Genomic DNA, 16,299 nt, shown 5'->3' with positions numbered 1-16,299 from the left:
CCCCCCCCCCCCCCCCCCCCCCGCATAACTCTGGCTGGCCTTGAAATCACTGTATAGCCACAGATGACTTTGAATTTAGGATTTTCCCCCTACTTCTGCCTTCTAAGTGCATGCTGGGATTGCTTCCTGTATACTAAGCAAGCACTCTACCAACTGAACTACATCCCAGCCCAACAGTTACAGCTTTCTAGGCTATTCTAAGTGTTAACTGGAGAGGAATGGGCCATGTATCCAAGGGCTATCGTAATACTTTACTTTCTGTACATATACATATTTTGGGATTAAAATTGCCATAGATGATATCTTTATCTACACACTACTTTTACTACTATATGATTTAGTCTCTTTACCAGTATAAAAAATTTATCAGTTAATACTTTGAGGAAAAATGAGTGAAAGAGTCAAAGTATTGAATTTTTCATTAAGGTAAACTCAATTCAAATTATTAACTTTTACTGTAAGATTCTTTCTACATTTTAGAGATTAAAATATCTTTTATGCAATGATTACTTTAGTTATTTTATTACCAAATACTGAAAAGTTGATTTTTTTCCATCTTAACTTTTAAAATAAAACCCCAAAAGTTTGGGGATCTGGTCATCTAAATGATCTTAAAATTCCTATGAAATCATCTCACTCTCTTAAGAGTCTTGGAGTGGCTAGAAGTGGTGGTACATACCTTTTATTCCAGCACTTAGGAGGAAGAGGCAGGAGGCTCTCAGTGAGTTTGAAGTCAGCCTGGTCTGCATAATGAATTTCAGGTTAACTAGGTCACTACATAGTGAGATCCTGTTTAGAGGAGGCAGGGAAGGAGAAGAAAAGCCATTGGGATACCAGCCCACTTGGGCCTGGTCTCTTAAAGGCTATTGGGTGAAGGAGCAGAATGTGCTCCCACAGCAGGAAATCACTGCAGTAAGTCAGGAAATTGCCCATTTGTCTCCTTGACCACATATAGCAATCTTTTACACACCTTTGTGTTTCTTACCCCTGGGAGTTCCTATTCATTTTTGTCAGTTCTCATTGTACTCTTTCCTAACCTATCTCTTTATTTTGCTTATTTCACATAATAGTTTTATGTAACAATGTGTTTTTGTCTTCTGGGTAATGAATTTCTTTAATTCATTTATTTAATAAACATTTACAGATAGAACTAGAAATCTAGCTTAGTTGGTAAAGTGATTGCTTTTTATGCATGAACCCCTGTGTTTGATCTTCAGCAAAGTTCAGTGTTGTTTGAGGCCATCCTGGGCTATATGATACCCTGTCTTTAAGTAAATTAAATAAATAAGCACATGTGCTCGGCGCTGCAGCACTAATCACATGATAGGTACTTTACCCTGTCTTCAAGGAGTTTATAGCTTTCTAAAATTGCTCCTTATATCACAGTGTTAAATATTATGAAAGAAGTGCGGGGGCCAGCCTAGTCTGTAGAGCAAGTTCCAGACAGCCAGGGCCAGAGAAACCCTGTCTAGAAGTGTAAAGCACTGGGGTGGGAAAATAGCTCAGTGGATAAAGTGCATGCATAGGAATCTCAGTTCAGCTCACCAGCATCCACCAAAAAGCTGGACTCAGTGGTACTCACTTTTAACTCTATTCTAGCAGAAATAGCAAGCTTCAGCTTCAGCCAAGATCCCCTTGCTCTATTGTGAAGAACAATAGAGGAAGACAGCCTGACTCCATAAGTGAACCTGTACACACATGTGCACATACAAATACACCACAAGGCACCCCAAAAAATTAAAGAGTGATTGGGGAGCTTAGCATATTTGTGAACTACTCTAGACTAGATAAAGAAGACTGAATTTTATTAAAAAAAAAAAAAAAGGTGCTGGCTTCCTGGAAGAAATGACAGCTAAATATTAAAATTAAGGAAGAGGAAGAAGGTGAGCCTAGAATTAAAGCCATTATAAGTAAGTCTACGGCCATACTGCCCCGAATGTGCTAGGCAGGTTCACGTGCCGTACTTCTGAGCAGAGGTTAAGCCCGCTTAGTACTGAATGGGAGACAGCCTGGGAATAAATAGGCCATTGATTTATAAGCAAGTAAAGAGACAAATCCATGATAAATTGCAGTAAGGTCATGGTGTTGTGTGTGGATATTGATATTTTAGACAGAATTATATATAATTTTATGTTGGAAGAAGCTCCAGAATTTATTTGTTCTACTGGAGACTATGAAGTTGTATGTAACAGTATTTGCTAAAGATACTATACTACTATTAAACAGAAACAAAAGTGAATGGTCAGTATATAAGTGTTTGTATGTTGTTACTAAGGATTTGGAAATTAGTAAAAATTATAAAAAGTCTATATTATAGCATAAGTAGCATAAGCATAAGTCTGTCTTACAGTCTTCACTAATAAAATGTCATCGGAGATTATTTGGGGAATGCTTTTGAATTAATAGATTTAAATGGTGGCACTTCAAATTGCAAGTTTTGTATGTAAATTTTTATAAATAGAAAGAGGCATTACTTGTAACAAATCTCTATTAGAATCTTTTGTTTAATACAGTGTCCCTTGAGCAGTCGAATCCTTAAAATCTGTTTTCTATTAAACCTTTTTTTCTGTAGTTCTTTCCTTCCTTTCCTTTCTCCTTCCTTCCCCCTTCCCTTCCTTCCCCCTTCCCCTTCCTTCCCCCTTCCCCCTCTCTCCCTTCCCCCTCTCTCCCTTCCCCCTCTCTCCCTCCCTCTCCCCTTCTGGAGTTCTTCCCTTCCCTTTCCCTCCCTTCCCCCTTCCCTTCCCTTTCCCTCCCTTCCCCCTTCCCTTTCCCTCCCTTCCCCTCCCTTCCCCCTTCCCTTTCCCTCCCTTCCCCTCCCTTCCCCCTTCCCTTTCCCTCCCTTCCCCTCCCTTCCCCCTTCCCTTTCCCTCCCTTCCCCTCCCTTCCCCCTTCCCTTTCCCTCCCTTCCCCTCCCTTCCCCCTTCCCTTTCCCTCCCTTCCCCTCCCTTCCCCCTTCCCTTTCCCTCCCTTCCCCTCCCTTCCCCCTTCCCTTTCCCTCCCTTCCCCTCCCTTCCCCCTTCCCTTTCCCTCCCTTCCCCTCCCTTCCCCCTTCCCTTTCCCTCCCTTCCCCTCCCTTCCCCCTTCCCTTTCCCTCCCTTCCCCTCCCTTCCCCCTTCCCTTTCCCTCCCTTCCCCTCCCTTCCCCCTTCCCTTTCCCTCCCTTCCCCTCCCTTCCCCCTTCCCTTTCCCTCCCTTCCCCTCCCTTCCCCCTTCCCTTTCCCTCCCTTCCCCTCCCTTCCCCCTTCCCTTTCCCTCCCTTCCCCTCCCTTCCCCCTTCCCTTTCCCTCCCTTCCCCTCCCTTCCCCCTTCCCTTTCCCTCCCTTCCCCTCCCTTCCCCCTTCCCTTTCCCTCCNCCCCCTCTCCCCCTTCCCTTCCACCAACTCTGCTCTAAACACCTATTCACAATTTCTACTTTCAAATGAAATCCACAGTGACGTAGGCCAGTTATAGTGTGTTTGTATTCATTAGCAGTCAGTGTGGACTATCTAGTGTGTCAGAATTGCTGGGGTTCTACAGGGAGGTTGCAGTCCTTTGGTTTCCATTGGTTGTACAGAGATTGTTTCTAAAATCATATTTTTTTTTAAGTAGAGATTAAATGAACCAGTTTTTCTTTTCTGCTTTTGTAGATTTCTTGATAACCGGCTATTTGCTACCTGCTCTGATGATACTACAATAGCACTATGGGATCTGAGAAAACTGAACACCAAAGTATGCACTTTACATGGTCACACTAGCTGGGTGAAGAACATCGAATATGATACTAATACAAGACTCTTAGTAACATCAGGATTTGATGGAAATGTCATTATATGGGACACTAACAGGTTTGTAATAGGAGACCATGTTAGGAATGGATTACTGTAAAACTTTTGTCTTTATAAGATGGTGAACAAGTTCAGTGTTCTGATCTAGAGTCGGGGAGCGGGGTGTCAAAAAGTTAGCTTAATGTGGAGAAAAAGGAAGGGAAAGTGATTCCTAGGCTGGGGACATGGCTCAACTGATCAAATGCTTACTTAGCATGCTTGAAGCCTGGCGTTTGCTCCTCATCACCACATACAGCCAGACACAGTGATGTAAGCATGTTATCCCAGCACTCTAGAGGTAGACATAGAAAGATCGAAAGTTCAAGGTCATCCTTGATTATATAGCAACTTGGAGGATAGCAGGGGCTACAGGAGATGCTCTTGTCTGGGGGCTGTGGGTTGGGAGGAGCAGGTGTGGTGGTGCAGGCCTTTAATCCCAGCATTCAGAGAAGCAGAGGCAGGTGGATCTCTGAATTTTCAGCAACCTGGTCTACATATAGAGTCCCAGGACAGGGCAATGTAGAGAGACCCAGCCTAAAAGGAAAAAAAGGAGGAGGAAGAAACCAAAAAAAGAAACCATGATTTCTTCTTTTATTACGTTTAGTCATGTGTTAAAGCTAAAGATTTTAGAACTAAGAGTATATATAGTTCAGTAGCAGAGAGCTTTTCTAGCCTGCATGGGCCCACCACTGCAAAAATAAAGAAGAAAATGGGGGAAATTACATGGGCAGAAGACCAAGGCATATATCTAAAGAAGAGAATTGGTTTATAAAATGAATTTCCTAAATATAAGGGAAAATATTTTTATTTCCTATGTGAAACAAAAATATTCCTCATTCTTTGGTTCTTTGGTCCTAAATGTATTTATTTTGTAGTTTTTAAATTTTATTTTCACGCATTAAAAAAGCAGTTCTCATTTGGAATGATTCTGATCTAGAAGCAGTGTTTAGAAATAATACGTGGGATTGTTTGGTTTGTGGGTTTGGATTGTCTGTGGAAGAAAAGGATACCTGCTGGTACCAGCTTAGCTAGAACCATAATTTCTCAGAATCCTGTAGTACAAAGCATGTTTAATACAGTGACCTCAGTTATTAAGCACTGCAAGAAAATGTTCGCTTACAGAGAAATTGTTTGCAAAGTTGAAGCTTGGCTTGTTGTGCTTGTTGCTAATGGTGGTGTGGTGAATTGTCAATATAGTTGACATATCGGAGCCTTCAGATGTTATGTCAAGAAAGAGTTATTTTTGGTTAAAAAAAAAAATTCTAGGTACACCCAACTGTTGTAGTGAAGGACAGAGTTATTGTTTCTCAATAAATACAAACACATCTTTTAAAATGCAGGCATAAATGTGGGGAGCTAATTTAGGAAGAAAATTTGAATAGGAATGTAAGTAATAATTTTCAAATTAGAAGAAAAGTGAAAACTTAATCAAACAATCAGTCCAATAGAAGCATAAAAGTGGGTGGATAGAATCATTTAAAAAGCAAACAGGCCACTCGGGATTGCGGATTTGTGCTTGGGAGTCTGAGGCAGAAGGACTTGAAGGCCAGCCTGGGTTACATAGCAACATTTTGTCTCAGAAAACAAAAACAAGATGAATCTGTAATCCCAGCTACTGGAAATGTTGAGGCAAAAAAGCTGTAAATTGAAGGCTAAACTAGTCAACTTAGTAAGACCTTTTCTCAAAATAACATAATAAAAGGGCCAGTGCTTAATGGCAGAGCACCTGCTTGGCATGTGTGAAGCCCTAGGTTCAATCCCTAATATTAAAGTAGCCAATTAAAATATAGTGGTAGATTAAACAGTAAAATCAAACTGTATGTTCTCTAGATGAGCTACATAAAATATACAAAACCAGAAAACAGAATAGGGAAGAAAATAAGTATTCATTAGAAGAAAACAGTTATGGCCACATTAATAGCAGACAAGATTGTATCTAAGGCAAGAAGCTTTATAACCAATAAGAAGGTACCCATATTAAAAGACTAGTTTTACTGGAATATAAATGAATTCTTTTTTAAATAATAAAATACTCAATAAACTAGGGGGAGAGAGATGAATGGTTATTTTTATCATGTTTAAAATGGGAATAGTAGCAATAATTACCATGAACAAGTGGCCTCCTCCAACACAGGCTTGTATGGATAAATAGTATAAATGAATTCTTATATTACCTAAAAATGAAACTTATTACAAGCAAAACTTGACAGAATTACAAGAAAAAAAAGCAAGAAATCAATAGAAAATGTTTTCTCATTTTTCTAATAGATAAAGTAGACATTTTAAAAAGGCCAGGGAGATGGATTAGTAGATTAGGCATTTGCTCAGCGAGTCTGGAAACCCAAGATCTATCCCCAAAATCCACATAAATGTAGAAGGAAAGAAGGCACCTCTGTTCTCCACACACATGCCATGATACACTCTCCTTCTCACACATACACACACACCATGCTTTTTAAAAGGGATTTAAAAATTGAATAAGGCTTTAGAAAATTTAAAGACATACATTTTTTTAGAATTCTATTCAATTCTGTTCCCTCAAACAGTAAATATATCCCTTCAAACAGATCTAAAACAAAAACAAAAACAACTTGTATTAAACTGCACAGTAGTTATCAAAGAAATGCTGTCACAAATAATTTTCTCTGAACTCAGTACAATTTAGTTAGCACAGTTATTAGAAGTGCCCACATTTAGCTTAGCATGGTAGTTCACACTGTAACTCTAGCATTTAAGAGGTTGAGGCAGGAAGAGGATGAGATTGAGGCTAACCTAAGCTACATATAGTGAGATTCTTTCTGTCAGGGAAGGAGAAAGAGAAAGTCCAGGTGTAATGAAATTAGAGGACTGAAAGTTGATAAACTTAATCAACAAAATTGAGAAGTGGGATAAACTCAATAAAAGATATATGGGAATAATGAAAAATAGAAATATAAAATCAGTATTGAAAATATAGGGCTGGGGAGATGACTCAGTGTAAGCACTGGCTGCTCTTCTAGAGGACCCGAGTTCAATTCCCAGCACCCACAAGGCATTTTACAGCTGTCTAACTCCAGCTCAAGGGAATCTGACACTCTCATACAGACATACATGAAGGCAAAACGCTAGTGCACTTTAAAAAAAAATAGAGAGAATAAAATGAAAATGCAGCCAGGCACAATAGTGCGCACCTTTTATCTCAGCACTTGAGAGGCAGAGGCAGGTGGATCTCTTAGTTCCAGGAAAGCCAGAGCTACATAAGAATCTGTCTCGAGAAAGCCTAGAAAAAAAAGAAAAGTTTTTTTTGTTGTTGTTGTTGTTTTTTTTTTTATCTGTTTGAAAAGCTATTCAGGGGGCTGGAGAGATGGCTCAGTGGTTAAGAGCACCAGCTGCTTTTCCAGAGGTCCAGAGTTCAATTCCCAGCAACCATATGGTGGCTCACAACCATCTGTAATGAGATCTGGTGCCATCTTCTGGCATATGGGCATACAGGCAGGCAGAATGTTGTATACATAATAAATAAATATATCTTTAAAAAAAAAAAAGGAAAAGCTATTCAAGGAGTTGGAGAGATGGCTCAGAGGTAAAGATTTCAATTCCCAGCAACCACATGGTGGCTCACAACCATCTGTAAACGATCTGGTGTCCTCTTCTGGCCTGCAGGATACATGCAGGAACAACCCTGTATACATAATCAATAAAAATCTGTAATAAAAAAAAGCTAATCAAATAGAGAAGGGTCTAAGATTCAAAATAAAAGACAAAATTACTAGCAATGAAGAAAGGAGCTATAACTAAAGTATGAGTTAGCTGTGGTGATGTATACCAGTTATCCCAACACTGAGCCTGAGGCAGGAGGAGCATAGGTATAGGGCCAGGTTAGACTACGCAATAGGATTCTATCTCAAAACAACACTATGTGGCCAGTGAAATGGCTCAGTAGATAAAGCCTCTTCCCACCAAACCCGACAACCTGAGTCAATCCGCCAGCCCCCGGGTCTACCTGGTGGAAAGTTGTCCTCTGTCCTCCACATGTGCACACATACCCACACATACATGCACATGAAATAAATAATAAAAATAATTTTAAAGCTAAAAAATTCAGCAATAATACTTTTATACCAATATACATTAAAACTTTGATGAACTAGCCATCTTCTTTAATATAGTCCTAGCATTTGAAAGACTGAGTAGGAAAATTACAGAGTGTTTCAGGCCTACCTGGCCTACACAGTGTGAGACCTATTTCAAATAAATCAAATCAAAATAAAACAAAAAAGCAGCACCTCAGTAAAACTGACCAATGAGAATTGACTTCTTATCAAGTCTTTTTAACCAACACTCCTTGGTTCAGCAGAAGCTAACATTAGAAGATTGAACTTAATGGGACCTTAGATACATAGCTGCACTAGGTTCTAAGTTTGATCCCTAGCACCCACACACAGTGAGTTTCTGCCATACTAATTAAGAAATATTTGTGCTCTAAGTCATACCCTACGCCTACTGGTACCCACTCTTCATCCCATGATCTACTAGCTGAAGTCTCCTTATACACTCACATTTATTCTAAGTACCCAGTGTTTATACAGTACTGAATATTACTTTTGCTTTGACCATTACAAAATGACAAAAATTGGGGTCTGGAGAGATAGCTCAGTGGTTAAGAGCTCTTATTCTCTTCGAAGGACAGTTTGGCTTCCAGCACCTACAGTGGACAGCTTATAATGGCATGCAACTCCAGCTTCAGGGGATCCAGTCTCTTTTGGTCTACATGGGCACCTACACCCACAGAATATATCCACACAGGACATAATACATATAGTCACAATTTAAAAACAAAATCTTACAATTCAATGACAAAAAATTAAAACATATCTACTAAAAATTTAAATTAATTAAAACCTATTTACTGCCGGGCAGTGGTGGCGCACGCCTTTAATCCCAGCACTTGGGAGGCAGAGGCAGGTGAATCTCTGTGAGTTCAAGGCCAGCCTGGTCTACAAGAGGTAGTGCCAGGACGGGCTCCAAAGCTACAGAGAAACCCTGTCTTGAAAAACTAAAAAAAAAAATAATAAAAACCTATTTACTAAAAAAAATGCAGTACAGATGATTTTATAGGTGACTATCAAATATTATAAATAATATTCTAATTAAATTGAGCAGGTTCTAGAAAAGGAGATTTGGACCTCATTATAAAACCATTATAGTATAACTTGGGTAGCAAACATAACAAAGATAATGTTAGAAGGAAAAAAGGAAAATCCAGCATGTAATATGAATGCTGATAAAAAAAAATATTCTAGAGCTGGAGAGATGGCTCAGAGGTTAAGCGCACTGACTGCTCTTCCAGAGGTCCTGAGTTCAATTCCCAGCACCCACATGGTGCTCATAGCCATCTATAATGAGATCTGGTGCTCATGTATGCTGGCATGCAAGCATACATGGAAGAAATGTTGTATACATAATAAATAAATCTTTAAAAATCTAAAAAAAAGAAATTAAATCATAGAAGATAGCAACTCAAAAATACCAAAACCTAGTTGAATTTATTCTAAAAATGAATAGATATCCTGTTAGTTTAATTATATTAACAGATAGACTAGCTATTTATATGATTCTGTTTTATAAAATTCAACATTCAGTCATAATTAAAAAGCAAAAGTATAGCACCAACTTAACAGAAACTGAAATAGTGACACCCACATGTCAGCTGAAGCAGAAGGATCATGAGTTTGAGATCAACCTATGCTATATATAGCAAGATTTAGGGCCTGGCAGTCGTGGCACACGCCTTTAATCCCAGCACTTAGGGGCAGAGGCAGGCGGATCTCTGAGTTCAAAGCCAGCCTGGTCTACAGCGCAAGTGAGGAGAACCACTAGTTAGTTCCTGGCCACTTAGCCACAAAATAATCACACAGAAACTGTACTAATTAAATCACTGCTTGGCCCATTAGCTCTAGCTTCTTATTGGCTAACTCATACGTATTAATTTAACCCATTTCTATTAATCTGTGTATTGCCATGTGGCTCTGGCTTACTGGTGGGGCTACTGGCTTCTCTCTGACTCCACCCTCATTCTCCCAGCATTACCTTTAGTTTTTCCTGTCCTAGCTCTGTTCCCCTATAGCTCTGTTATAGGCCCAAAGCAGTTCCTTTATTAACCAATGATATTCACAGCATATAGAGGGGAATCCCACATCAAGCAAGTCTCAGGACAGTCAGGGCTACACAGAGAAACACTGTTTAGAAAAAGAACAACATCAGAAAGAAAGAAATGAAGATAGAGAAGAAACAAAAAACAGTTGAATTGATGATTTTAAAATCTTCCCATAATTAAAAGACCAGGCCCAAATGAGTTTACTAATGAATTTTACCAACCAAAAAATACAGCATTTCCCAACCCAAACCTTTGAGGAATTGGGGGAGGGAAAAATATGATAAAAAATATACTATATGAAGCTCTCAAAATGAAATAAAAAACCTTTTAGAATAGCCATCACAGTCTAGTGCTATCCTATCAGCAAACTAAGATAAACAACTACTGCCTGATAACCTCTCAGTCAGTGTCAGGGCCAGGAAGGAGATAGGATGCATTCTAGACATGCTTGGAACTGTCAGAAAGGCTCACTTACAAGGAAAGTCGAATTGAGCAACATCTATAAAGGATTATGTACAATCAAGTAGAATTTATTTTAGGAATACAAATTGGCTTATTGTCTAAAGAATCAACTAATGTAGTATATCATATTAATAAAGTTTAAACTTCATATAATCATCCTAATGCATCAGAAAAGCACTTTTTAAACATTCTAACAACGTTTTGTGATACAAGTAAGAATAAAAGGAACTTCCTCAAAATGATAACACCCATGAAAAACTTGCGATTTAAGTCATAAATACTTAATATTGAAAAGCTTCTAAACCCCATAAGATTGAGGACAGCGCTAACACCACTTTGTCCAAATTGTTCTGAAGGTACAGCACGGCTGTGGAGGCGCAGTCAGACAGGAAAAGTAAAATACATCCAGACTACAGAGAAATAAATCAGTCTTTAGTTGGACTGCACACTATGTAGAAAATCTGATGGATCCACAAAATCCCTAGAGCTAAGTTCATCAAGTCTATATATATATAAACTCAATTGCATTTTTATATATGAGGAAATATACAAGATTAATTAATATACAAAGCCCAATTGTATCTCAACCTATGAGCAAATATACAAGATTAATATACAAAACCCAATAATATTTTTACATATGACTAGATACACAAAATTAATATACAAAACAACTGTATCAACTTATAAACAGATAAATAAGATTAATACACAAAACCCAATTATTCTTATATTTGAGTAGAAAAACAATCCAAAAATGAATAAAAAAAATTCCATTTCACAATGGCATCAGAATAACTAAGATAATTTAGGAAAAAAATCATTGCTGAAAGAAAAAAGGTTGTAAATGAAGGAGAGATACTACATGTTTGTGTTTGAAAGATTCAGTATTATTAATAACAATGGCAAGAATGTGGGAAACTGGAATTCATTACTGAAAACCTCATTATTAGAATTCTCATTACTGGAATTACAGTTTGCCTGCTTGTTTTTATTTTTTGTTTGTTTTGAGCTAGGGTCTTTCTCCATAGTTCTGGCTGTCCTAGAGCTCACTGTGTAGAATAAGCTGGCCTCCACTCTTAGACATCTCCCTAGCTCTGCCTTCAGAATGCTGGAATTAAAGGTGTGTGCTACCATGCCTGGCTCAGTTTGCCAGCTTTATGAGCTATTAAATATAGCTAGACTATGACCCAGCGATTCTACTTCCTAAGTATGTTTACTCAAGAAAATAAACATATATGTGTACACCCAGACTTGTTCATGAATGTTTACAGTAGTATTTTTCATAATTGCCTCAAAAAATGGAGCTAATCTGATATCTCTCAAATGGTAAATAGATTAACACAAGGTAGCATATCAGTTGGGCATGGTCGTGCAAGCCATTAATCCAGCACTCGGGAGACAGTGGCCAACCTGATGTACATTGTGAGTTCAGGACAGCAAGGGCTATGTAGAGAGATAAAAACAAACAAACAAAAAGTAGCATATCCAATTTAAAAATATATACCATTTAGCAATGAAAAAGAACTGAGCCAGGCAGTGGTGACACATGCCTTTAACCCCAGCACTCGGGAGGGAGAGGCAGGTGGATCTCTGTGAGTTCAAGGCCAGCCTGGTCTACAAGAGCTAGTTCCAGGACAGGCTTCAAAAAGCTACAGAGAAACCCACAAAAAAAAAAAAAACCACACACAAAAGGAAAAGAACCAAATAGTAATGTGTATTACAACAGGGATAAACCCCTAAATATCATAAGTAAAAAGAAGCAGTTTTTTTTTTTCAAAAAAAGCCCTTATTGTAAGAGTATGTATATAAACTAGGCAAATAATGGAGATAAAAAGTAGATTAGTGGTTGTCTAGGTCCAGGAGTTGGAACAAGGAAGGATTGCCAGTGATGGTCAGGAAGACTATTAAGATGCTGAAAATGTTATAAAGCTATAGTGTATTGTTTGCACAATTCTAAATCATTTAACTGTACACTTAAAATGAAGCCATTTTATGGTGTGTTAATTATTCCTCAATAAAACTTTATGAAAACCAAATGATTGTAAACAGAAGTGGAAATTCACCAAAGTATACAGAATATTCAGTTTTGTTTTTTGGGTTTTTGTTTTGTTTTTTGTTTGTTTGTTTTTGAGACAAATTTTCTAGCTCAGGCCTGAAACTGTTTTTGTTTGTGTGTAGCAGAAAATGACCTTGAAATCTTTCTTACCCTCCTACCTCTACCTGCTGAGTTGTGGGAGTACAGGTGTGTGCATCCATAGCCAGTTTATGTGCTGTTGGGGATCAGACACAAGAGTGCATGCTAGACAAGCACTCTGCTAACTGCGTGACCTCTCAGTACTCAGGACAGTATTCAGTGATAAGCCTCTAGAAATTTCTCTATAAAATCAGGAAAGAAGATGCCCACCGCTGCTCCTGTTGTAATCAGTGCCATAGGTGAGGTGGTGCACTAGAAGAAAAGTCATGTGTATATATGGACTGGAAATTTAATATTGATCACAGATTATGTGGCTCTCAAGTATAGACAACTTTCTGTCAAAGACCAAGTAATAAATATTTTAGTTTTTGGTAGTGTGTGGTTTCTGAGCAGCCACACAGGAACAGTACATGAGTTGATGTGGCTATGTTCATGTACAGCCAGTGGACCAAGTTTGGTCCACAGTCATAGCTTTCCAGCCACTTGTCTATACAAAAATCCTAGAAACTCTTCAGAGAAATAATCAGAATTAGTAAGCATTGACCAAAATTGTTAGATATAAATTATGGAATTTCCTCAGAAAGACAGAAAGAACAAACTCCCATAATAACCTAGTGGTCTCTCTACTAGGTATACATCCAGAGGAGCTGAAGTCAGCTGCTAAAGGCTTGTACTCAGTCACTCATTGTACATCACCCAACAGACGTGTACATTTTAAAATACGGTATATCTACAATATGTTCTTCAGCCCCTTAAAATATGGAAATCTTTCTTAGCAATATAGATGAGCCTAGTAGACACATCTTAAAGTGAAATAAACCAAACATGGAATGACAGATCAAAAAAGTAGAATTGGAGAAGCAATGATTGGAATAGTGGTAAATTATCTAAGGAGCTGAAAACTGGTGCAGAGGGGAGAGAGTGGTCAGCAGATACAAAATTTCAATTAGGGAGAAGAAATGCAAGAGGTATAGATTATATAACATAGTAACCATAGTTAATAACAGTGTATAATACTTGAAAATCCTTGAGAGATGCCATATGCATCTTGAGAGCACTTGAGCGGCAGAAGCAGCCATAGCTCTGTGAGTTCAAGGCCAGCCTGGTCTACATAGTGAATTCCAGAGCAACTTGGGCTATATAGAGAGACTAACAAAACAAAACAAGAATTCCTGAAAGTAAATAAAGTAATACATAGTAAATTAATTATTAGCTTAACAATGTAGACATTTCAAAACACGTGGGCTGGGAATGTAGCTTAGTAGTAGAGCACAGGTTTAGTATGTGCAAGCCCCAGGTTTGTTCCCTAGCCACACAAAAAAAGAAAAATCATGTTGTATAGCAGAATTATACACAATTTTCATATACAATTGTATATACCATGTTTTAATCAAAAATAAAAACTGGGTGGTGGTGGCACATGCCTTTAATCCCAGCTCTCAAGAGGTAGAGACAGGTGGATCTCTGAGTTCAAGGCCAGCCTGGCCTACAGAGTGAGTTCTAGGACTGCCAGGGATACATAGAGAAACCCTGTATTTTGAGAAAAACAAAACATCAAAACCAACTAAAGATTACTAGGTATAAGATAATGTACAAATTGTGCATATTCCCATTGTAAGTGTATCTTACAAATAGTTAAAAAGATTTTCTTTTTTAAAAAATTTGAGACAGATCTCATTTTGTAGACCAATTTATCCTTGAACTTGTCTTTCTGTCAGAGTTGGTATATAAGCATCTTTACCAGTATTTTTGAAATAAAGTAGTGTGTGTATATGTTTTATATAGAGACTTATATGTATTCACAAATATAAATACATAATTTTTTTAGTTAATTTGTTTGATTCGTGGTTGGGGTTTTGTTTTTGAGACGGGTCTCTTATAGCTCACAATGGCCTCCAACTTACGTGGTAACTGAGGATGACCTTGAACTCCTGATCCTCCAGCCTTACCCTTCCGAGGGCTGTGATTATAGGCCTGTGCCATCACACCCAGATTGTTACATATATCTTGAGATGGGGTTTCATTGAGTCGCTAAGACTGACCTGGAACTTATTATTATAGAAAAAGCTAGTCTCTAATTCAAGGTCCTCTTGCCTTAGCCTCTTAAGTGCTAAAACTACATGTAGCTACAGTATATAATTTCATGGAAAATGGATAGTCTTTATGCTAATTGTAAGACCTAAATATAAGTCTTTATGAGATAAATAAAACCTATAGATAAGAAGGCTCAAAAACTACACTAATCCCAGAAGCAGTAGAATCACAGCAAGTTCATTTCCAATTTGGTCTACATAATAAGATCCAATATAGTCCAGGCTACTTAATGAGACCCCGAGGTTAGGGTAGTAGGTCAGACATGAACTTAAAATGTTAGGAAAACAGAAGGAGCTTGACAATAGATTTTAGAATCTGGGAGGCAGGTAGAAGAATGTCAACTGATTTAGAACTGCAGTTTAGGCAGTTTCACTCAAGAAGTTTAAGAAAGTTAAATCCTCGGGCTGGAGAGATGGTTCCGAGTTTAAGAGTCCTTACCGCTCTTCCAGAAGACCGGCGTTTTCTTAGCACCATATCAGGTAGATCACAGCTGCCAGTAACTACAGCTTTAGGGGATCGAACACACCTGCACACAGATGACACACACATAAATAAAAGTAATTTTTTAAAAGAATCCTAAATCTTGAGTTTCAGAGGGAAAAGTTTAAGACTTTACTGAGTTTACCCAGAATCCTCAAAAACCATAGGAGTTGGGAACTCTGGGTATCCTGTACTGAAGGGGGGTAGCTAAGGGGGAAGTTTGAATGAGAAATATTTAAGAACTTAAAGGTCTATTCTCCACCCCTTCTAATTGGCAGTGCATCATTTTACTTGAAGTTTCTATTTTGGTAAGAAGGGCAATATAGAAAATAGTGCCATATTGGAGGATGCCAGAAACAGTTGGGGCTTCAATGCCTTGCTGAAGCCAAGGTAACTGAGTGGGTTTCTTTCAGTTGTCAACCCCAAAGACCAAAGCACTGAGAGCTTCCTCAGAAATGATTTCACCTGACCCTGTACCCAGAGTTCCCAGAGACTTGAATCCCTTGCTCTTAAACTATCTAATGAGAAAATCTACTAGTAGCCAAAACATAAATAGGAAGTTTTTTTGGAGGACAGAGAGACAACATAGGGAGAATAAAACATAATAACTAGTGCCAGGTGGTGGTGGCGCACGCCTTTAATCCCAGCACTTTGGAGGCAGATGCAGGCGGATCTCTGTGAGTTCGAGGCCAGCCTGGTCTACAAGAGCTAGTTCCAGGACAGGCTCCAAAGTAACACAGAGAAACCCTGTCACAGAAACAAAACATAATAACTAGTTACCCATATTCTCATATATAAGACTTGAGTGCTTGAAGCAAAAGTAAGATACAGTTGAAAGAGAGTCCTTTGAATGGACTAGTACTATTCACCCTTTGGGTAATGCTCTTCATTTTAAAATTCTCAATAAGTTTTATGGGCTGGCAAGGTGGCTCAGTGGGTGAAGGTACCTGCCAATATGCCTGCAGCCTATGTTTAATCTTTAGGACCCACATGGTAAAGAGAGAACCAACTCCTGTAGATTGTCCTCCACATGTGTACCCACCACACATCATTTTCTCTGTGGTTATTGTATGGTTCACAATTTTTACAATCACCAAAAAGAATAGAGGAAATGGGGCTGGAGAGATG

The 16,299-nt window shown here is 38.4% G+C and overlaps 1 protein-coding gene across 1 annotated transcript in view; it reads left to right on the top strand.

Annotated features, from left to right (window-relative positions):
- Dcaf10 (DDB1 and CUL4 associated factor 10) overlaps positions 1-16,299 on the top strand; it is a 39,922-nt gene that overhangs the window by 12,459 nt on the left and 11,164 nt on the right. The window contains exon 4 of the mRNA XM_050155904.1: positions 3,626-3,823. Within this exon, the coding sequence (XP_050011861.1) occupies positions 3,626-3,823 (198 nt within the window). The remainder of the gene's footprint in view (positions 1-3,625; positions 3,824-16,299) is intronic.

This window comes from Alexandromys fortis, unplaced genomic scaffold (genome assembly GCF_014885135.2).
Source record: "Alexandromys fortis isolate MF-2015 unplaced genomic scaffold, M_Fortis_MF-2015_v1.1 scaffold_92, whole genome shotgun sequence".
In the NCBI taxonomy this organism is placed as follows: Eukaryota; Metazoa; Chordata; class Mammalia; order Rodentia; family Cricetidae; genus Alexandromys; species Alexandromys fortis.
Note: the sequence above shows the minus strand (reverse complement) of the source record. Positions and strands in the feature narration are given on the sequence as shown.